General features: G+C 45.4%; 1 protein-coding gene across 2 annotated transcripts in view; it reads right to left on the bottom strand.

The window, feature by feature from the left end:
* Positions 1 to 19,149, bottom strand: part of TRIM67 (tripartite motif containing 67) — a 50,822-nt gene extending 31,673 nt beyond the window's left edge. For both annotated transcript variants that reach the window (XM_074988664.1, XM_074988665.1), the window contains exons 1-4: positions 18,307 to 19,149; positions 8,845 to 8,940; positions 1,944 to 2,066; positions 490 to 600 (exon numbers count right to left, since the gene is read on the bottom strand). In XM_074988664.1, coding sequence (XP_074844765.1) covers positions 490 to 600; positions 1,944 to 2,066; positions 8,845 to 8,940; positions 18,307 to 19,149 — 1,173 coding nt within the window. The remainder of the gene's footprint in view (positions 1 to 489; positions 601 to 1,943; positions 2,067 to 8,844; positions 8,941 to 18,306) is intronic.
* Between the last annotated feature and the right edge of the window lie 513 nt (positions 19,150 to 19,662).

Genomic DNA, 19,662 nt, shown 5'->3' with positions numbered 1-19,662 from the left:
TCCCCTGGGTAAGGTGGGCAGGGGGGCTCCATGCTCCTGGAAGGGGCAGGCCTGGGGCAGAAGGTGTGGGGCTGAGGCAGCCAGCCCTCAGTACCATCTGGGCCACACCACCCTGCCACACCAGCACCATCTGGAGCATATCATCAGGGGCTCTACATCACATCGCATGGGACTCCAGCACTGATTTAAAAGACCTGTGGCTCTAGCCACTGCCACAGTAATGACAGAGAGCCCTGAGGCCTTTGAATTGCTGGGACCCAAGCAATTGCCTCTTTTGTACCCTACTCTCAACAAGCCTGCACACCCTCGCACCTCCTCCACTAACATCATAGAACAGTGTGGCCCTTGACCACTTACCAAATTCTTGGGAGGGGCCCCCCCATCAGAAATTGTTTGGTTTAATACAGGGGTGGACAGCACTCAACAATAACAGATTTTACATTGTGGTATAACCTTTTTGTTTTTTTACAAGACTAGAAAGGAAAACACCTGTAAAAAACCAGAGGGATCATTTTCTTTGATTACTTCCAGACAGTACTCCATAAGCCCCGTTGACTGACGTAGCTTCAAAGTACAGTGATTTATCTGGTCCCAAACAACCTGCAAAAGAAAACACCAGTACATTTCTGATAATCTGCTCATCTTCCCCAGAGTCAAGTAAATTATTGCAGAAGCTGCACCAGTGAATAGAAAAGAGTCTTTAAGTTATGTTTGTTTTAGCTGCCAATATGGGCATCACCTTATCGGCAACGGCTACACTTCTTTGCTCTGTATTGTAAATACTGATAATTAGTTTGGCAAAATGTGATATAATGGGGAATTCTCAATTATCAGAGCAGATTAAGTGTTGAACACTCATCTCTTCTTGGGGCTGAAGGAATGAGGATTTAATGGGCGTAGAATTTAATTGCACATGCAATCTCACTTCCATTAAAGTTTGAGCTTTTAATTAAAAAAACACTTAAACCTAGTATGTTAAACAAGGTAACTACAAGGACTGCTGTACAGTCTGTCATTCTCTTCGTGATTTACACTGTTTGTCCAGAGAGTTCATTGTTTGGGAAAAGAATAAGAAAGGGGCATCTCTCCCTTTCCCAACTTTTGACTTATTTCTGCTCTCATACTGCTGTAAATCAGGAGTAAATCCACTGCGGTCTATGGAGTTATTCAAAGTAACAATGGTGTAAGTGATAGGAAAATCAGGCCTTTTAATGGAGCAGCACAAATTTAGGAAGTTGTCAAAGTGGGGGTTCCCAGAACACTGAGCTGGAGCAGTCATTCCATTCCTTTTACATTTTGTTAATCAGACAACAGAAAAATCTAAAGCATTTGTAATGCACCCAGAACCTGTAATGTCTAGTTATCAAAAACAGAGCTAAAAGTTGCATTGTATTTGGCCACAAAGAACCCTAGTGATCACCATTCCATTCAGCTAATTACATCTTCTCTTGAGAAGACAGTGAAAGAGGATTTCAGGATGCATCTCATTGACTCTTGAGATTATGAAGGTTTAAAAAACGGACTAAATCCTGCAGCTCTTAATTCAATTCTTTCCCAAACAAGATTGCTTCCCTTTGATCAAAACCAGAGAGGTAATGAGTGGTTGAATGGCTAACTGATTTCAGAGGGAGTTGTGATTACTTAGCACCTGTCAGGATTTGACCCATAAGCTTCAATAAGAATATTGCCTAAGATTGAAGCATTGATTCAGCAAGTTACTTAAGCACATGCCTAACTTCAAACACATGAATAATCCCATTGAAGTCATGGTTATGTGCAGAGATTAAACTGGAGAAGAACAAGGACTTCAAAATTGGTCAATGGGAATTTTAACTGAGTAAGGACTTCAAGACTTGAGCCTAACGTGCACTGCACTAGGCTAAAGAGTCACTTCAATAGAAATAGGCTCTGGAATGCCTGTGACTCATAATAGTTGCGCTCACCTTTAATTTGTGCTCACGCTCTTTGGTAACTTTTGTGAGTAGTTTTGCCTTTTGGCGAGTTAACGCATCAACCAGCGCATCACACTGAGCAACCAGACAAGCTTCATAATCCAACCCATTCTCCTAGAAGAAAGCGACACTCATGTTACTCTATGAAAATAAAGTTTTTACAGTAAAAGCTGTTATTTACCCAAATCAATACGAATGTTTTACATTTTAAAAATATTTCATTTCAAGAGTTTGGCATGTCATGTTGCCTTTGTGATTCCATTACACATTATACTGTTAACAGCTGCTGGCTATAAAAATGCCTAAAGGGACACTGTCAACATGATTATGCTACAAAATTGACAAGCTGAAATGCCTTAATATGCTAGCATTTTCCATGCAAATGAATGCTTCGGAGTCTCTATGTATTATTAAAACACCATTCCAAATTCTCTCTCTGTTGCTGCACTGAAACTCCTGTGAAATCAAGAGGTTGTACCACAGTAATTAGAGCAGAATATAGTACATAGACTGACCCTGAGGGGAATGAACCAAGAATAAATGAAAATCTTGAAATTGTGATATGTTGCCTCAAGCTGGAGGCAAGCACTTTTTTGAGCTTTTTGTAGTTGGCACATACCTACATCTTCCTTGGAAACATGAATTTGGTTAGCCTTTTAAAAATAATACACTGGAGGTTTTAGTTACATCGTGGCGCTATTCACCTTTTTTACAGAGGACAAGCAGAAGGCCTAGGCTACACTTTAGTCGGATCTTAAGTGGTATTTAAATTGTGCAGAAGCTCTGGGCTGGCCCTCTGGACACAGGGGAATTTCACTCTGATGGCATTCAGAATATAAGGCTGGTTTAAAGTCATCATACAGGCAAAGCCGCTGCTAGGGAGGAAGAGAAGGACTGTCCAATCAACTTCTCCCCAAACCCCACCTGATCACTTAAGTTTTAGGCTACGTCTACACTAGCACACTACGTCCAACTAGCCTATTTCGAAGTAAGAACATCGAAATAGGCTACTTCGACGCGTATCATCTACACATCCTCCAGGGCTGGTGCCGTTGACATTCAACGTCGAAGTAGCGATGGGGTATGTCGAAAGGAGCCGCCCCGGAAGGAAATGTGGAGCGTCCACACACACAAGCACTCTCCGTTGAAATAAGGAGCCAGCAAAGCCTGCGGATGGGGTCACAGGCTGGACTAGCCCTTCTGGGGCAACAGCAAGCCGCTCCCTTAAAGGGTCCCTCCCAGACACACTCGGCCTGCACAGCATGAGGTCCACAGAGCCCACGACCAGTTGCAGACCCTGTGCACACAACATAGACCCCCAGCAGCAGCAGCAGCAGCCAGAAGCCTTGGGCTAAGGGCTGCTGCATGCAATGACCATAGAGCCCCGCATGGGCTGGACAGAGCGTCTCTCAATCCCTCAGCTGATGGCCGCCACGGAGGACCCCGTTATTTCGACGTAGCAGGACGTGGATCGTCTACACACGCCCTACTTCAATGTTGAACGTCAAAGTAGGGTGCTATTCCCATCTTCAGATAGGAATAGCGATTTCGACGTCTCACCACCTAACGTCAATTTCAATGTCGAAATAGTGCATGATGCGTGTAGACACGACACGTGCTATTTTGACGTTGTGCCAGCTACTTCAAAGTAGCTGGCTAGTGTAGACGTACCCTTAGTGCTCTTAACTTAGAGCATATGCTTAAATGCCAGTTAGGCTGCATCTATACTACCAGATAAATTTGAATTTAAAGCAGTTTGATCAATTGTGCCAACCCACTGTCTTCATAAACTCCGCCATGAAGCCAAGCCACTCTGTACTGGGCTGGGAAAGATGGAAGGAAATAGTGAGAGAGGCATCAGACACCAACGGGCACTGAGCCCACGGTTATTGATGGTGATGATGACTGTCTTCACAGTAAATACCATTACTTTGATTTAGGGAGTCCTAATATCGATATGGTAACATCGCTGAAGCTGGCTGGGTGTAGCATTAAGTTCAAATTTAAAAGCTCGAATGAAGGCTGGTGTGGAACTGCCATGTGTTTGAATCGAACTTGTTAGCCCCCAGAGGCTGACTGGCACTGCTGCACCTGACTTCCAGCTCCCCGCCACTTGCAGGAGCCAGAAACTGACTGGTGCGGCTGCACCTGGCTCCCTGATGTGCCTGCCTCCCAGCTCCAACGAGCCAGGCACAGCAGTGTCGGTCAGTTTCCCAGCTCCCCCAGGCTGTGTGGACCCGGGAACCAGACAGCAGGGTGAGTACTGATGGCAATGGGGGTGCAGCAGGGCCCAAGGGGAGGGTGCAGAATGTGGGGCTGAGGGAACTGTGGGATAGGTTCCCACAATGCACTGCTGCAACAGTCAGTGTTTGGCCACTCTAATGTGGTAGCATTAACTCAACTTTGGGTGGACTTTGTAGGCAGGTGAGGATACTCAAAAGTGAATTTATAAAACCCAGCATTATAAAATTAAATTTATCTGGTAGCGTAGATGAAGCCTAAGTCAACGTCCCTCACCGTTTCTCAATGGGAATCTTTTTTTTTTTTTTTGACTACTTTGATTCGTTCACTCAGCCGAAATTAGATTTGTCCACTTGCCTTCTTAAAGGCTGGAAAACAATTCTCCACATTTTATAAGGTTGGGGGTGACATGTTTGCAAACGTTTTGGTAGCGCCCAGAATACCCAAAGCCTGCAACCCTCTCCCGCTCACACTCTCCCCCATCAAATGTCTAAGGCTCTGAGACAGAGTTTGGGTGCTGGGTGCAGACTCTGGACTGGAGCAGGGGATTGGGAGCCAGGAGAGGGAGCAGGCTCTAGGAGGGAGTTTGGGTGCAGGAGGGATGAGGGGTGAAGCTCAGGGAGGCTTGCGTGCAGGATGGGGTTTGGGGTACAGGGTCTGGAAGGAAGTTTGGGAATTGGAGTACAGGTGGGGACCTGGAGCGCAGGCCATGGGATACAGTCTGGGAGCTGGTTCCAGCCTGAGGCAGGGGTGGGGGGTCCTGGGTGCTGGCTTTGGAGGGAGTGGGGTGCACACTGCAGTGCAGAGGGCGGAGATGAGGGTGGCACACTTACCTGGGGGCACCGTCCTCTGGCAATAGCTCCTGGGGAGGCAGGGATCTCCAGGTGCTGCCCCACTGAGAATTCCCCCAGCCTCCCCGCAGCCCCATCTACTCCCTCTGTGCATCCCCTGGCCCCAACTGCTGTCCCCCAGATTATTTAAAGCATCCCAGCAGGGAAGGAGGTCCCGCTAGCAGTGCGGCAGGGTTAGAATGGCGTCTGGCTGCTCACTCACCCCCCCTGCTGGCATATGCATCCCTACAGCTGGGGGAGGGAGAGGCAGGGTCTCCATGCACTGCTCCGGCAGCTGCAGCAGTGCATGGCACAGTCCTGTCCTTCCCCCGGCCAGTCAGAGCCAGGATGCCCACTCTGGTGAAGCATTCCTAGAGACAAGGAGACATGAGGTATGATGGTAAAGAGATGATTTCACAGTCCATGATGCATTTTGCACAGCCATGAAATTGGTAGGGCCCTAGTTACATCTGCACTGCGGTCACAGGCTCTGAGCGTAGCTCGAGCTTACCTACTGCAGACACCTCTGTCCCAGAACTGTGAGGCTACAGAAGTGGGTGCTTCAGCACAGCCTAGCCCTGTGAGTAATCACCATGGTTCTCTGCCACCACGGAGAGTGACGGACCAAGCTTAGCCAGAGCTCAGATAAGCTACAACTAGACCCCGAGTGAGCCCCATCCCTTTCTGCCCGTATCTGTCCCTTCCCTACTTGGGTTCAATGGACCGAGCCTTCACTTTGTCTCTTGGAAGATGATAAGGAAATGTTGATTTCTGCACAGAGCCTAAGTCAGAATGAGTGCTCCTGTGGGTGTTCCTGTGGCGGGGACTATTTACCTCCCCATGCTTCTATTCAAACCTCAAATGGAAAGTTTTGGATTATGACTCTTTAAAAGGAGAATATAGGAGAGGCTGAAGATTTTTGCAGAAGATGAGAGAAGAGCGAGACTCATACAGTGACAATAAGGCCCCTTAGGGAGTCAGGGAAGAAGTAGTGAGGGCATTATCAAGTGTGTAAGAAGAACAGTGTTAATGACTTGAAAGTGACCTAAGAAAAGAAAAGGAGAGAAGAAAAGCAGAAATCTATTGGGAGCAGGGGAAGAGTAGAGAATGAAAAAGAAGCTTGTGAACCTATGAGTAAAACCTACAGCTCTCTCTCACTCAGCAAGAGAGTAAAGGGTTTGACTTCTGCCTGGACTGTATGGTGTTAAAGTATAATGATAAAAACTACATGTTTGTGCATAAGACAGTTCCGCTGGGAGATGAAAGTGGGAAGCTGCCAGCACTGACCTTTGTATGGGAGACAACCAGAATCATACTTCTCAGCTCAGGTCATGAATCTGAATCCAAACACTTACAGTATTATGACCTATTCATATTTGGTGTTCCAGTTTAGATTATTTACAGAGATGGACCCACAGTACGTAATTCAGTCCAACTCTAGAATTTAATGTCCTCAAAACTATGGGTAAATGGTTGGCTCCAGGAGTCACCTCTGATATTTTAGCAATAAGGGGTGGAGATTCAGGGGGGTCATGTTTACAAATAACCAGAACTCCTGGTTATTCAACCTAAACTACAACAGTAACATTACGCATAACAAGTTGTCAGTGTTTGCATTCACATGCATTAAAAATGTTACATCATTTTTTAATAATTGTAAATATCCATCTTTAGGCTTCAGAAGTGTAAAAGCAGATATTGAGCGGGGACTGGATAACTCGAGATGATCAGTGATGGACTATGGAGTCCTTCATGGGCAACTCACCGCCTTCAAAGCTTTCCAATGTGTGCAGTGAGTTACTGAAATGTGTTACCAACTGACAGCTGTTTGGTGGCTTACATGAAAGGAACTGGTGGCTTATGCCAGTTCCTATCAATCAGTTATCCATATCAATTAGAAAAAATCAATTAGTCCCCCTTATTGGCTCTTCTAGTAGAGCAACAAAGGAACACAAAGGGTGGGAGATAAAACATTCTATGGTATTTTGCATCTGTTGGCAGCTCTGTGATATAAACTCATGTTTAAAACAATTTAATTTTAGATTAATTTTGTTATTTCTCAAGACTCCTGCCCTTCTTGTCTGTGCAAACCAGCAACTGGGGATTGCTCACTAATGACAAAAATAAAGCAGACAGCACAAGGTGCAAAGAACATAGAAAACATGCGGAACAGAGCACTAGTTAGGACAATAATAACCCTGCCCTAGAGCCCTGATGAGTCAGTACAGGGAAGCAGCACTCCTGATGCATGTCCCAGACCTGTTCTGTGGATAGACAAAAAGGTGGAAATTCCCTATAACCAGCAACATTTATAAGCCTACATTCACTTGAAAAAAATTTAATTAAGTTCCACATTGCTTTTGTGTACTTGCAAATACAAATGTGTGTTTTAAAATACATCAATGATTCTTTTGTTCCCTTAAATGAGTCAAAATCCAATGCTGCACTACACAGGTTGAACCTCTCTCGTCCGGCACCCTCAAGACCTGACTCGTGCTGGACTAGAGAATTTGCCCCAGGACAGGAAGTCACTATTTTCTAGCACACTGCTCACACATCCACTGCTTACTGAGCTCTTAGACGACTAGACCCCGAGTGAGCCCCATCCCTTTCTGCCCGTATCTGTCCCTTCCCTACTTGGGTTCAATAGACCCAGGGAAGAAGTAGTAAGGGCATTATGAAGTGTGTAAGAAGAACAGTGTTAATGACTTGAAAGTGACCTAAGAAAAGAAAAGGAGAGAAGAAAAGCAGAAATCTATTGGGAGCAGGGGAAGAGTAGAGAATGAAAAAGAAGCTTGTGAACCTATGAGTAAAACCTACAGCTCTCTCTCACTCAGCAAGAGAGTAAAGGGTTTGACTTCTGCCTGGACTGTATGGTGTTAAAGTATAATGATAGAAACTACATGTTTGTGCATAAGACAGTTCCGCTGGGAGGTGAAAGTGGGAAGCTGCCAGCACTGACCTTTGTATGGGAGACAACCAGAATCATACTTCTCAGCTCAGGTCATGAATCTGAATCCAAACACTCACAGTATTATGACCTATTCATATTTGGTGTTCCAGTTTAGATTATTTACAGAGATGGACCCACAGTATGTAATTCAGTCCAACTCTAGAATTTAATGTCCTCAAAACTATGGGTAGACGCTAAATCACAGCGCAGAACGCTGAAAGCCAGGCCTGGTGGCTATAAGCAAACTTGATGGGACCATGGGAAACTTGGCCACACCCATGATAAGTGGTTGTCCGGCTAACTAAAATCATGCTGGATTACGGAGTGTGCTGGATGAGAGTGTTCTGCATTACAGAGGTTCCACATGTAATACACAACAGCAATTTCCACTCAAATAAAAAACTGAATTCATTTTGGCAGAGTGCCCTTTTTGCATTTGGCTTTTCACAAAAATCCTAACAATTAAAATACATGTATGATCTTAGAAACAGCATAGTTTCAGCAACTGTTATACTATTCACAGGCAGCAAATTTTGAATTTGCAAAAATGAGTATTTGTACCAAAAGGCTGACTCTAAGAATTACACTCACCCAGTCAGTGAACAAAAGCACATCATACAACCAGAGAGTCCAATTAGAAGCCAAACAACACAGTTCAAATTTCCAAGCTCTTGCAGCAAATGGCACGCAAACAATCTTTATCTATTTGTAGACATTAACTGATGAATAATTTTGTCTAACAAATGCATTCAAGAAAAGAGTATATTTTTCCAAGCAATTTGTGGACAGCCAGAGACTAATCAAATAAGTTATACACTCAGCTCTAATGACTGTTGTATTATAAAAACAGCTACTATTATACAATTACCTGTATCTGCTGTAATATATTTTTCAGCTGAACCAGAAATTCTTTAGCTTCCTTTGCTTTATCTGAAACACCATTTAAAGCCTGAGACAACTGTGTCTGTAAGAAAAAGAATTTAAAGTGAAAAATTAAGATAAAATGCAAATAACTTCTTACTAATCCTTCCTTCTTATAATTGTTAAATGCCTTCTTTGGCATTGCATGCATTCTTACTTGCACAGAGAATTTGTGCTAGAAAAGAATAAGTTAGGATTTCAATTGTAATAGGTTTAGTAAGGGTGAATCTGTGTGTGGGTAGTCACTTATTGTTTCCATTTTCCATTTAAATGTAATGACGAGTTATATCACAACACTTACAAAAGCCTGCAATTGCTCACATATGCATGGAAATGATAAATCCCCAAATGATATCTCATCTAGCAATTTTTATCCTCCAACCTGACTTGTTTAAAAAAACTTCGTAGTGTCAGCGACAGATAAGAGATATTAGAACTTCCATTACAAAATTCTTGTTTGCATAGTCTTGAAACACTGGGCAAAAAAACTGTAGGGGGGCAGGACTGAAAGCATGCATTCTTCAACCTAATCTAGAGGTGCATGTTTCTGGAAAGACTGAGAACGATTTCTTTATCCATTTTGAGTTATGAGAGGATGAAAAAATATATGCTTTCATCACTGTATGACAACTATAATATTATCGTTATTTATAATTTAAGTGACTGCATTTTAAAACATGATATTTGAGCTCCAATTCTAACCATAAGACTAAGAAACTTTAAATCCACCCCTTAGTGCATATATACTACAATTATCTTGACATGGCCACACATTTACCCCTCAATAAATAAAAACTAGCATTTGATAACTTTGTATTTAGCTGTGATACTCTGAACACCTTTCTCAGAGCTGAAGAGCAACTCCGTGTAGGGTCACAAGCTTTTCTCTTTCATCAACAGAGTAAGTAGGAATAAACGGTCAGCTTTCAGAATGGAGAGCCGTGTCCCCCAAGGGTTTGATCTGGGACCAATCCTATTCAACATATTTATAAATGATTTGGAAAAGAGGTGGCAAAATCTGCTGATGATACTAAATTGCTCAAGACAGTCACAGAAAGGTAGCCATGTTAGTCTGTATCTTCACAAAACAAAAAAGCAGTCCTGTAGCACTTTAAAAACCAACAAAATAATTAATTAGGCGATGAGTTTTTGTGGGACAGACCTTCAGATCTGGAAAATTCTTCTGATTCAGACCTGAAAAACCCACCCCTCCTATACCTGTCCTCCACCCCTCTCTCTCTCCCTATGCACCTGCTCAAGTGCAAGAGGGAAGACACTGGGTGTGCTGCTTTTGTTCTATTTCCTATGTTTGGACTGAACATAAGAACAAAAGGATGGACATTACTGGGTCAGACCAAAGGTCCATCTAGGCCAGTATCCCATCTGTCGACAGTGGACAGTGCCAAGTGCCCCAGAGTGAGTGGACTGAAGACAATGATCAAGTGACTTGTCTCCTGCCATCCATCTCTAGCCTTTGACAAACAGAGGCCAAGTACACCATTCCCACCCCCGGCTAATAGCCTTTTATGGACCTAACCTCCATGAATTTATCTAGCTCTTTTTTGAACTCTGTTATAGTCCTAGCCTTCACCACCTTCTCTGGCAAGAATATCTGTGCGCTGTATGAAAAAGAATTTATTGTATTAGTTTAAAATCTACTACTCATTAATTTCATCTGGTGTCCTCTAGTTCTTATATTATGATAACAAATAAGTAACTTTTATTTATTCACCCTCTCCACTCCGCTCATGATTTTATATACCTCTGTCATATTCACCCTCAGTCTCCCGTTTTCTAAACTGAAAAGTCCCAGTTCCATGAGCTTCTCCTCATATGGGACCCATTCCAAACCCCTAATCATTTTAGTTGCCCTTTTCTGAACCTTTTCTAATGCCCAAATATCTTTTTTGAGGTGAGAAGACCACATCTGTACGCAGTATTCAAGATGTGGGCGTATCATAGTTTTATATAGGGGCAGTAAGATTTTCTTTGTCTTATTTTCTATCTCTTTTTAATAATTTCTAACATCCTATTTACTTTTTTGACTGCCACTGCACACTGCATGGATTTTTTCAGAGAACTATCCACGATAACCCCAAGATCCCTTTCCTGATTAGCTGTAGCTAAATTGGCCCCCATCATACTGTATGTATAGACTGGTGAAGTAGGAAACTCTAACACAGCCACAGGAGGGTCTTACCTTATGTAGCCACTTTAGGGTTGGGCACAAACTGGCCCTCAATGGGACTTAGTGCATGTTTACACTACCCACTGGATTGAAGGCAGCAATTGATCTAGGGGAGGGTGATTTATCAAGTCTGTATAAATGTGGTAAATCGACGGCTTAATGTTTTTCCATCAACTCTGGTACTCCAGCAGAATAAGACGCATTGACATAGTCAACAGGAGAGCACCCAACATTGATGCACCGCAGTGAGAACACCACAGTAGGCAGATCTCAGTACATCAACTTTGGCTATGTTTGTCACGTAGCTGAAGCTGCATAACTTAGATCGTGGCCTGCAGGAGTATAGACTAGACTTTAGAGTTGAAGACTTAGGGGAGAATCAACTCTAATGTTTATCCTTCTGTTCACAGGAATGTTCCATTTTAAGCTCAGTTACGTGTATGTACTGGTACCACATGTGAAAACAAAATATCTTCTACTACAATTAACTTTTAACTAATCTAACAGGAAGAGCTATAATAATTATATTACTGCTGTCAGTACTTACATATTTGTTTTTACCACCTCCTACTCAAATTCTTAGCACTTCACCAAATGTGAAGTAACAATGTCTGGTTCAAAAGTTTCCCATGCTCACTGGGCCAAACCCTTATTCCTAGATGAGGTCCCTATGTGCCACCAAAGCATCTTAAAGGAGCTGGTGAAGATCCTCTCCATGGTTTTACACCATCCCCTTTTGATCACATGCCCATTCCCCATGTAAAAGGTGTGAATGTGATGCAATGGTGTGACAGTATGACAAAGGATGGAGAGATCATGGCTAGAGTGTGATGTGCTCTGCCAATCAATTGTTAATGGAATGGTCTCAACAAGACAGATGTGCCTCAGCCACAAAACAAAGAAGACTATGATTAGTCTGTCAGAGGAGTATAATCAGCACCACTCCAACATCTAATCCCAGCCCCAATATCAGAGTACACTGCATCCCACAATGTGGATCATGGGGTCACAAACAAGGTTTTGTCCCATAGTTATCATGGCAGCCACTAAATTCTGAGGCAGTCCAGATTGATCCTCAGCTACATGGATATGAATGTAACTGAGCACACTCACTCTCAGCTCTTCACATAAACAACCATAAAAATCTTGTCTATAAACTTGACAAAGGCATCAATCAAATAGCTTTTCCAAACCTTTCCATTCATTAAATATTTGCAGTTCTACTGCAAGTACAATATGAAAGACGGCTCTCTGATCACTAAACCCATTAGAGGTAATAGCCTTGTTTATTAAAACATTTATAGGGTAGTTTCTAAAGCAAATGGATTTAGTCAGGTATTTTCCACTAAAACAAAATGGATCCAGATGCCTAAAACCTCCATAAACCACTATACTCTGAGCTCTCTTTCATATTGTGGAAAGATTTGTTTGAAGCTGCACTGCAAGTTACAAGCTCCATTAACCATGACAATTAGCAATTCTTGACAATCATTCTTGTATTCACATTGATCTTAATTTTAATATCTGGCTCCAACAACAAAACACAGATTCGGTAGATTGGGGAAAAGGTTATAGTTATGAAAGACAAAATTAACAAGGAGGACAAGTCATCAAGTCTAGCTAGGCATAGAAGACTGACGTCTTCCCTGATTTTAGAAAATGAGACAGATAATTCTATCATTTTTTCTCAAGAGTTCATTCCTCATTTAGTTTTCTTTCTTCTTCATTTATCATCAATGCAGATTAACTACTTATTACATCATATAACCCAGGAACTGAATTTCTAAAAAGCGTCTAAATTTCCTGGAATGGGAGATAAGGGTTCTGAGCAATTCTGATCTACTTTCTAAAAGGGCCACCATATTCCAGTATTTGCCCTCGGTCCATTGTTCATCTCCCTATGCATCCGCATCCTAATAGATCCCTGTCCAATTGAAGTTCCTGATGCTGTCTCCACTACAGGATTAAGCATCTGCAACAGTTATACTTTTGATGTACATGGTGGGACTCAACAGAAGTGGCAGGGCTGAAACTTGTCACTATGCTTCTCTATGTCCATGAGTCAAAGGGCACACTAGTTTTAATCTATCACCAGTAATATACCTGAATCTCCTTAATCCAAGAGTCTCTGATCTGGGAAGACTGTGGTTCTGACCCTCACAGGGGGAGGAGGAAGCAACTCTGTGAGCTGCCACTCTCCCTCCTCCCCGGCTGTGAGAATGGCAGCACAGCAAACACTTGTCTGGAGGCTTTTAGCCCGCTGCTCCCACAGTGGCGGGGAGGAGGTAGAGCCTGGGAGCAGTGGGGGGAACAGAGTCATGTGTGCCCCCAAGAGTGTGGTGCCGAGTAAGCACCACACCCCTCTCCCCTCACACCCAGAGCCCACACTCTCATCCCCTAATGCACTCTCCCTTCCAGACTCTGCACCCCCATCTCCCCAGTGCATTCCTACATCCTCCCTCCCTCCCAGACCCCACCTCCCACCCCCATCATGAATGCCCATGGTCCCAAAAATCCTATAATAGCCTCTTTCCCAACGTTGCCAGTTTAAAGAGGTTCAAGTGTATTCATATTTTTGTATTATGATAGAGCCTAGAGATCCTAAGTGTGATCACGGCTCCATTACACTGGATGCTCTACATACACAAAAATACAATATACTTCTCCCCAGCATTAGGAGCACACAGTTTTGATCAATCCCTTAAAAGCCTTCACATCAGAACCTCAACAGATGTAAACCAATGAGCCTCCATTAACTCATGCCAGCTGAAAATCTGGCTCTGTGTCTGTATATTACGTATTTTATAACTTCTCCAAAAATAATTTACTTATGGCAGCTTTCTATATACATCTGTAGAAGCGTTATCTTCATTAAACTAACGTAAGTACAACAGGCTCATGGTTGTTGAGGTAGACCAGTGTTTCTTAAATTTTTTGAGACAAGGGAACACCAAACAACAATATTTTTATGTGGAACACATAAGAAAATTTTCTTCAAAAAATTGTTGTCAGACCAAAAAAAAAAAAATACCAAACAGCAACACATACAGAAAAAACAAAATGAAATAATTTAATCAGGTATCATAGCAATGAAGAAGTAACACTGTATCTGGTTTTAATAACAGAATATATATACCACCAGTACACGGTAACAAAAATGTTAGATGCTCACAGCACACTTGTGAGTTGTTCACGGAACCCCAGTGTTCCACAGAACATAGTTTAAGAAACACTGAGCTAGTCTAGCTAGCAATAATATGTACAAAGAATTAAATTTGCCATATAATTCAAAATATGACTTTAATTTATGGGTGGCCAAAGTTATGGGATCCAGGTGACAGTAAGTGTAAATTACTGCATGTGAAAAATTGTCTTAGGTCCAAGTATAAGATTTCCAATTCTAAAATCCAGTTTATCACAGAATAAACATGAAATGAAGAGTTAGACTGGCTCTTATCCACAATTTCAATATATTTATTTTGGGCCAAATATATATATTTTAGGACAACTGTTATCCCCACCCTAGCTCTGGCTTATTTATACCTGACCCTGCAGATTTCCAAGACCAGCATCTGATGAAGCGAGTCTGTGCTCACAAAAGCTCATGCTCAAAACTTTTCTGTTAGTCTATAAGGTGCCACGGGACCCTTCATTGCTGTTGCAGATCCAGACTAACATGGTTACCCCTCCGATACTTGACATTCTGTGAAAACACACTCTCTGAGGGAAAAATGCAGTGCAAACACAAAACAACAGAATTTATTTCATTCCTCTGACAAAAGTTTGTAAGAAGAATTGAGAAGTGGTTGAAAATGTATCTTGATCAAAACCACAGTCACATCAGATCATTTCAAAAGGCATTAATCAGTTGTAGCACAAGCAGACTCTACTGGAACACAAACGGGCTTCGCCATGTACAAAACACGAAATACTTCTAAATATTGAAATCACTCATAGTTCCTCCGGGGTTCACCGGCTCCTTGATGAAGACCTTTCACCCAAAAATTAGATTTAGCCTAAATGGCAAAAGCTGTGAATGCATGATCTGGTGCTTATCAGTCAAGTGAATTTAACTCCGAAGTGCAAAATAAAATAAAATAAAAAAATCAAGTTATTTAGGAGATGGCTTAGTAATTTAAGAAAGTCCTTGGCTGGAAATACCTGGACTGTTTAAATGCAGCTTGAACTACTGCCAGGACTGATTCAGCCACTCACTCATCTCATCAATAAGTTTGGTGCAGTGGATGCCATGCGAGCTCATGTTATGAGTCTTTACCAACTGAAGCCCTGTTTGTTCTGCATTCACTACTGTACAAGCAAGTCAAGGATCAGGACACAAGAAGTGATCTATTTTCTATCGCTGCGCAATAGCCAGAAATGATCAGAGATCCTCCGACTGCCCCACAGGAGTTAATCACACCAAAGGCAATAAAAAGGAGGAGAGCCTGTCCTCAGGAGTAGCCAACAGAAAGAAGCATACCGCCTACCTAAAGGATTATGGCAGTTAGATGCTCTCCTTTCATGTATGGAAGCTCTGGGAGGGCCCCTCCTTGGGGCTGTTGTATGGATCTTTGTAAAGTGCTGAGGATGACAAGCACTCTAAACATGTAAAATATTAATAATTAATTCTTAATCGAATCACTGTCTAGGCTTCCTGGTAAGGCTGTTGCTTCAAATCAATTTTATGACAATCATCTCTTGGTCTCTATCCAAAAAGTATTCGTAATTACCTCAGCTTTTTATAAACAAAGACTGTATGGTCCCACATGCTCCATCTTACCCACAATTACCAACCAACTCCTTCTGATGTGAACACTACCCTCCCTCGTTTTTGTATCAGTGTAGCTAAGACCCTCATTTTCTCCATCCTTATCTGCCTTCATGACTTTGGATCACAGCCATCAGCCAACCCTCTAAAACGGTGTTTCTTAAACTGTGTTCTGCAGAACACTGGTGTTCCATGAACAACTCACAGGTGTACTATGAGGGTTTGGAAAAATACACTGATGGATATTTTCTGTAATTAAAACCATTTTTCATTTCATTTCCTTTTTGCTGTATATGTTGCTGGGTTCTGGTTTTGAAATTTTCATAGGTGTTCCACATAAAAATATTGTTTGGTGTTCTGTGGTCTCAAAAAGTTTAAGAAATAATGCTCTAAAAGGCCAAAGCACCACTTGCTAATAAATCTCTACACACTTTCCCTCTCTGCAGCCCTGCAACCTTCCATCACTGACACATTTATATCAAAGTGAGGAATACAGATGCTGCTGTAGACTCAACAATTGCCTGTCTCTGTTTTCACTTAGACTGGGAAGAAACCATGTTTGGCTTGAGATTTGGATGTTGATAAGTTACTGCCTAATGCAATATCACAAGGAGGGAGTGTTTGGATTATTAGAAGGTCACGACAAGAGAATATGATGCCCATGGCCTAATGGGGGTAGGATCAACAAGAATGGAGAGGAAGGACTAGGCTCCTACTGGAGAGTTGTTTAAAGGGAAAGGAGAGCTGAATGCTTTAGAATTGTGGACACGAAAATGCTTCAATGTCCAGATAAATATCACGACACAATGATGAATCCCCCTCTTATCCCAACCCCATCCCTCGCAAGAAGAACTGCCACTGACACACAATGCTATCTTACTCCGTTCTGGTTGTGGGGCTAGATCACCGGTGGGCAACCTAGGCCAGTAAGTGGGCCACACGAGTGGTCTTCCTTCATTTGAGAGGGCTGCAAGACTGTCATAATCAAGATAGTCTCCTGGACAAGGGTCATTTTGCTAACTGTGTTTGTGTACTTAGAATTTGCAGAGTGTGCCAAATGCACCATAGCAATGCTTTGACTGGATACAGAGGGAGCACACAGCTCACAGAATCATGCTGTCAGCAAGCACCTCACGTCATATGCTCTTTTTTTATGTGTGTGTGACTTTAGTAGTACTGGTAGCGGAAAAAAAAAACCCTATATGGACAGAAGTCAATGGAATCTGACAAGCTGCATGTGGGCAAAACAGCTTGTGGGCTACATATAGTCCCAGATGGGCCACATGTGGCCTGTGGGCCACAGGTTGCCCCCCCAGGCTAGATCCTTGGTCCCAGTTAAGATACATTGTGCTACTCAGATGACTTGAAATGACTGTCTACAGCAGCTCTAAAGCGTAACAGAAGATTCACCTAATACAGGGGAATCTTAAATGGAGCTTTGTCTGGTGTAGCCAGCTTTACAGCAGCCCCTTAGTACAGAAGGTGTGCTCTGACTGGCTGGAGCTGGGAGGGGACATTCTGCGAATGTCACACAGATGTGCTGGGGGGTCATTCCAGGACCAACCCCTGACTAACATACTGTTGTCTCTAGGAGACTCATCTAGGCAGTGGTTGCTAACCTTTTCAGCAACGCAGCACACTTCAATAAGACAAACAATTCCACGGCACACCCACTTTTTTCAGATGAATCAGTTGCTCACCAATGTCAGATTCACTTACATTTACTACATTTACAGTCTTACTAGAAAGGTTTGCAACACACCAGTGCACACAGGAAGTTAAACAAGGATCAAATGCATTAATGTTCCAAGCCCACCACAGAATACACCTTCTTCAACAGCAAGCACAGACACATTTGCAAAATGGGCTGAATGCCATGCTGAGTAAAGGAGTGACCACCAAAAGCAGGCTCCCCTCCCCATCAGCCCACTGGAGCCAGGACATGGCATTTAAACCATGTTCCAAGTCTCACAGGCTCCTGCCCCTCTGTCCCGCTCTCCACCACAAGGAGTGGGGGTGGGCTCCTCACCAGCTCCTTCAGACCACAAAGCAGCATTTCAGTTGCTCCTGGTCCAACCGTTGTCCTGCGGGGCCAGAATATCCACTCACCAAGGCTGTGCAAAGAGCCAGTGAGGGGAAACTGACGAAATTTCAGGGCAGACTTGGACAGTTCTCAGGGCGCACCAGTGTGCCACGGACGGCACACTGGCTGAAAACCACTGGCACAGATGACAGTAGCCACGGGCTGTTCTATTTGCAGCAAAGGGCCAGTTCAGGCCCCTGCCTGGCCCAAGAGTAGGGGAGGAATGAAGATAGCTGCCAGCCACCGCCTTTGCCCCCTGCTGGCTCCAGGCGATCTTAGCAGGTCGTCCATGGGAAGTGCTTGGAGGGGAGACAAGGGGAGCTGATGACGGGAGACAGGCCGGGGAGAGGGCAATGGGCCCCGAGCTTACCTTGTGCTGTTTCCACATGGCCCCCAGGGCTTTCACCTCGTGCTGGCCGTGCCTGCCCTCCTCCAGGCACTGGTAGCAGACGGGGGTGCCGCAGCTCACGCAGTACATGCTGTAGTTCTCCAGCTCGTGGTCGGCGCAGGTGGGCAGCTTGCGGGCGCCCCCTGGCGGCGGCGCCTTGCCGGGGCCGCCCGGGAGGCTGGGCGGGGGCAGCAGGCGGTGCTTGGCGAAGGGCCCGCGGGCCGGGTGGCACTTGAGCTGGCAGGCGGCGCAGTACAGCACCTCGCACTGCTCGCAGGCCACGGCGGCCGCCTCGGGCGGGCTGCGGTCGCAGAGCTGGCACCTGGCGGCGGCCCGGCCCTGCTGGTAGCGCTGCACGATGGCCTCCAGCAGCCGGTTGCGCGGGAAGCCGCGGAGGCCGCGCGGGTCCAGCGAGGCGCTGCGGTGGCATTGCGGGCAGGTGAGGGACGAGCTGGGGCCGGCGGTCGAGGAGGAGGCGGCGGCGGCGGCCGGGGCCGGCCCCAGCGGCAGCACCCGCACCCCGTTGGGGGACTTCAGGCTGGGGGCGTAGGAGCCGTAGCCGCTGTCGCTCTCGCTGTGCAGGCTCAGCTTGTCCGCGTGCTCCCCGCCGCCCCCAGACTCCGGGCAGGCCGGCCCGGGCCCCGCCGCCGCTGCCGCTGCCGCCGCCGGCCGGGGCTGCAGCAGGGCGGGCAGGTGCTGCTCGCGCTCGGGCGTCTGCACGGCGATGGTGCGGGCGCAGGGCAGGCAGACGTTGTGCGAGCAGGGCAGGATGATGGGCTCGCGGAAGAGCGAGCCGCACACCGGGCACTTCAGCTCCTCTTCCATGGCCGCGCCGCTCAGCGGCGGGGCGCGGGGCGAGGAGGGGGCCGGCGGCCGCCTGCCCTGCCCATGCCCCGGGCTGCACGCCCCCCCCCCGCCCCCGCCGCGCCGCCTCAGCACCCGGGCGGACGGACAGCGCCGCGAGCCCGTGGCCGCGCAGCCGCGCTGCGGCCTGGCGCGCGCGAGCTCGGCAGGCGGCGCTGGGGGCGGGAGGCGATTGTTCATTGGCGGGGACCCTCCTCGCCCTTGGCGCGGCAGCCGCGCGGAGCCGGCCTGGCTCCCTTCCCGCCGCAGAGAGCTGGGGGGCGGGGCTGCTTGTGCAGCAGTCGAGGGGGCTCTGGGCTGGGAGGGCTTTGTAGGCTCGAACGTTCGTCAGCTACGGAGGGGGAGGGGGCATCCCGACGTGCTCCCCCAGGGGAGAGAGACTTTTTAAAGGCGGAGGCTGGCGGGCGAATCCCAGCAACCGCCCGGAGAAGAGGTGTCCCGCCGTCCATGGCTGCTCTGCTCTGCTCATGCCCC

This window comes from Carettochelys insculpta, chromosome 3 (genome assembly GCF_033958435.1).
Source record: "Carettochelys insculpta isolate YL-2023 chromosome 3, ASM3395843v1, whole genome shotgun sequence".
Classification (NCBI taxonomy): domain Eukaryota; kingdom Metazoa; phylum Chordata; order Testudines; family Carettochelyidae; genus Carettochelys; species Carettochelys insculpta.
Note: the sequence above shows the minus strand (reverse complement) of the source record. Positions and strands in the feature narration are given on the sequence as shown.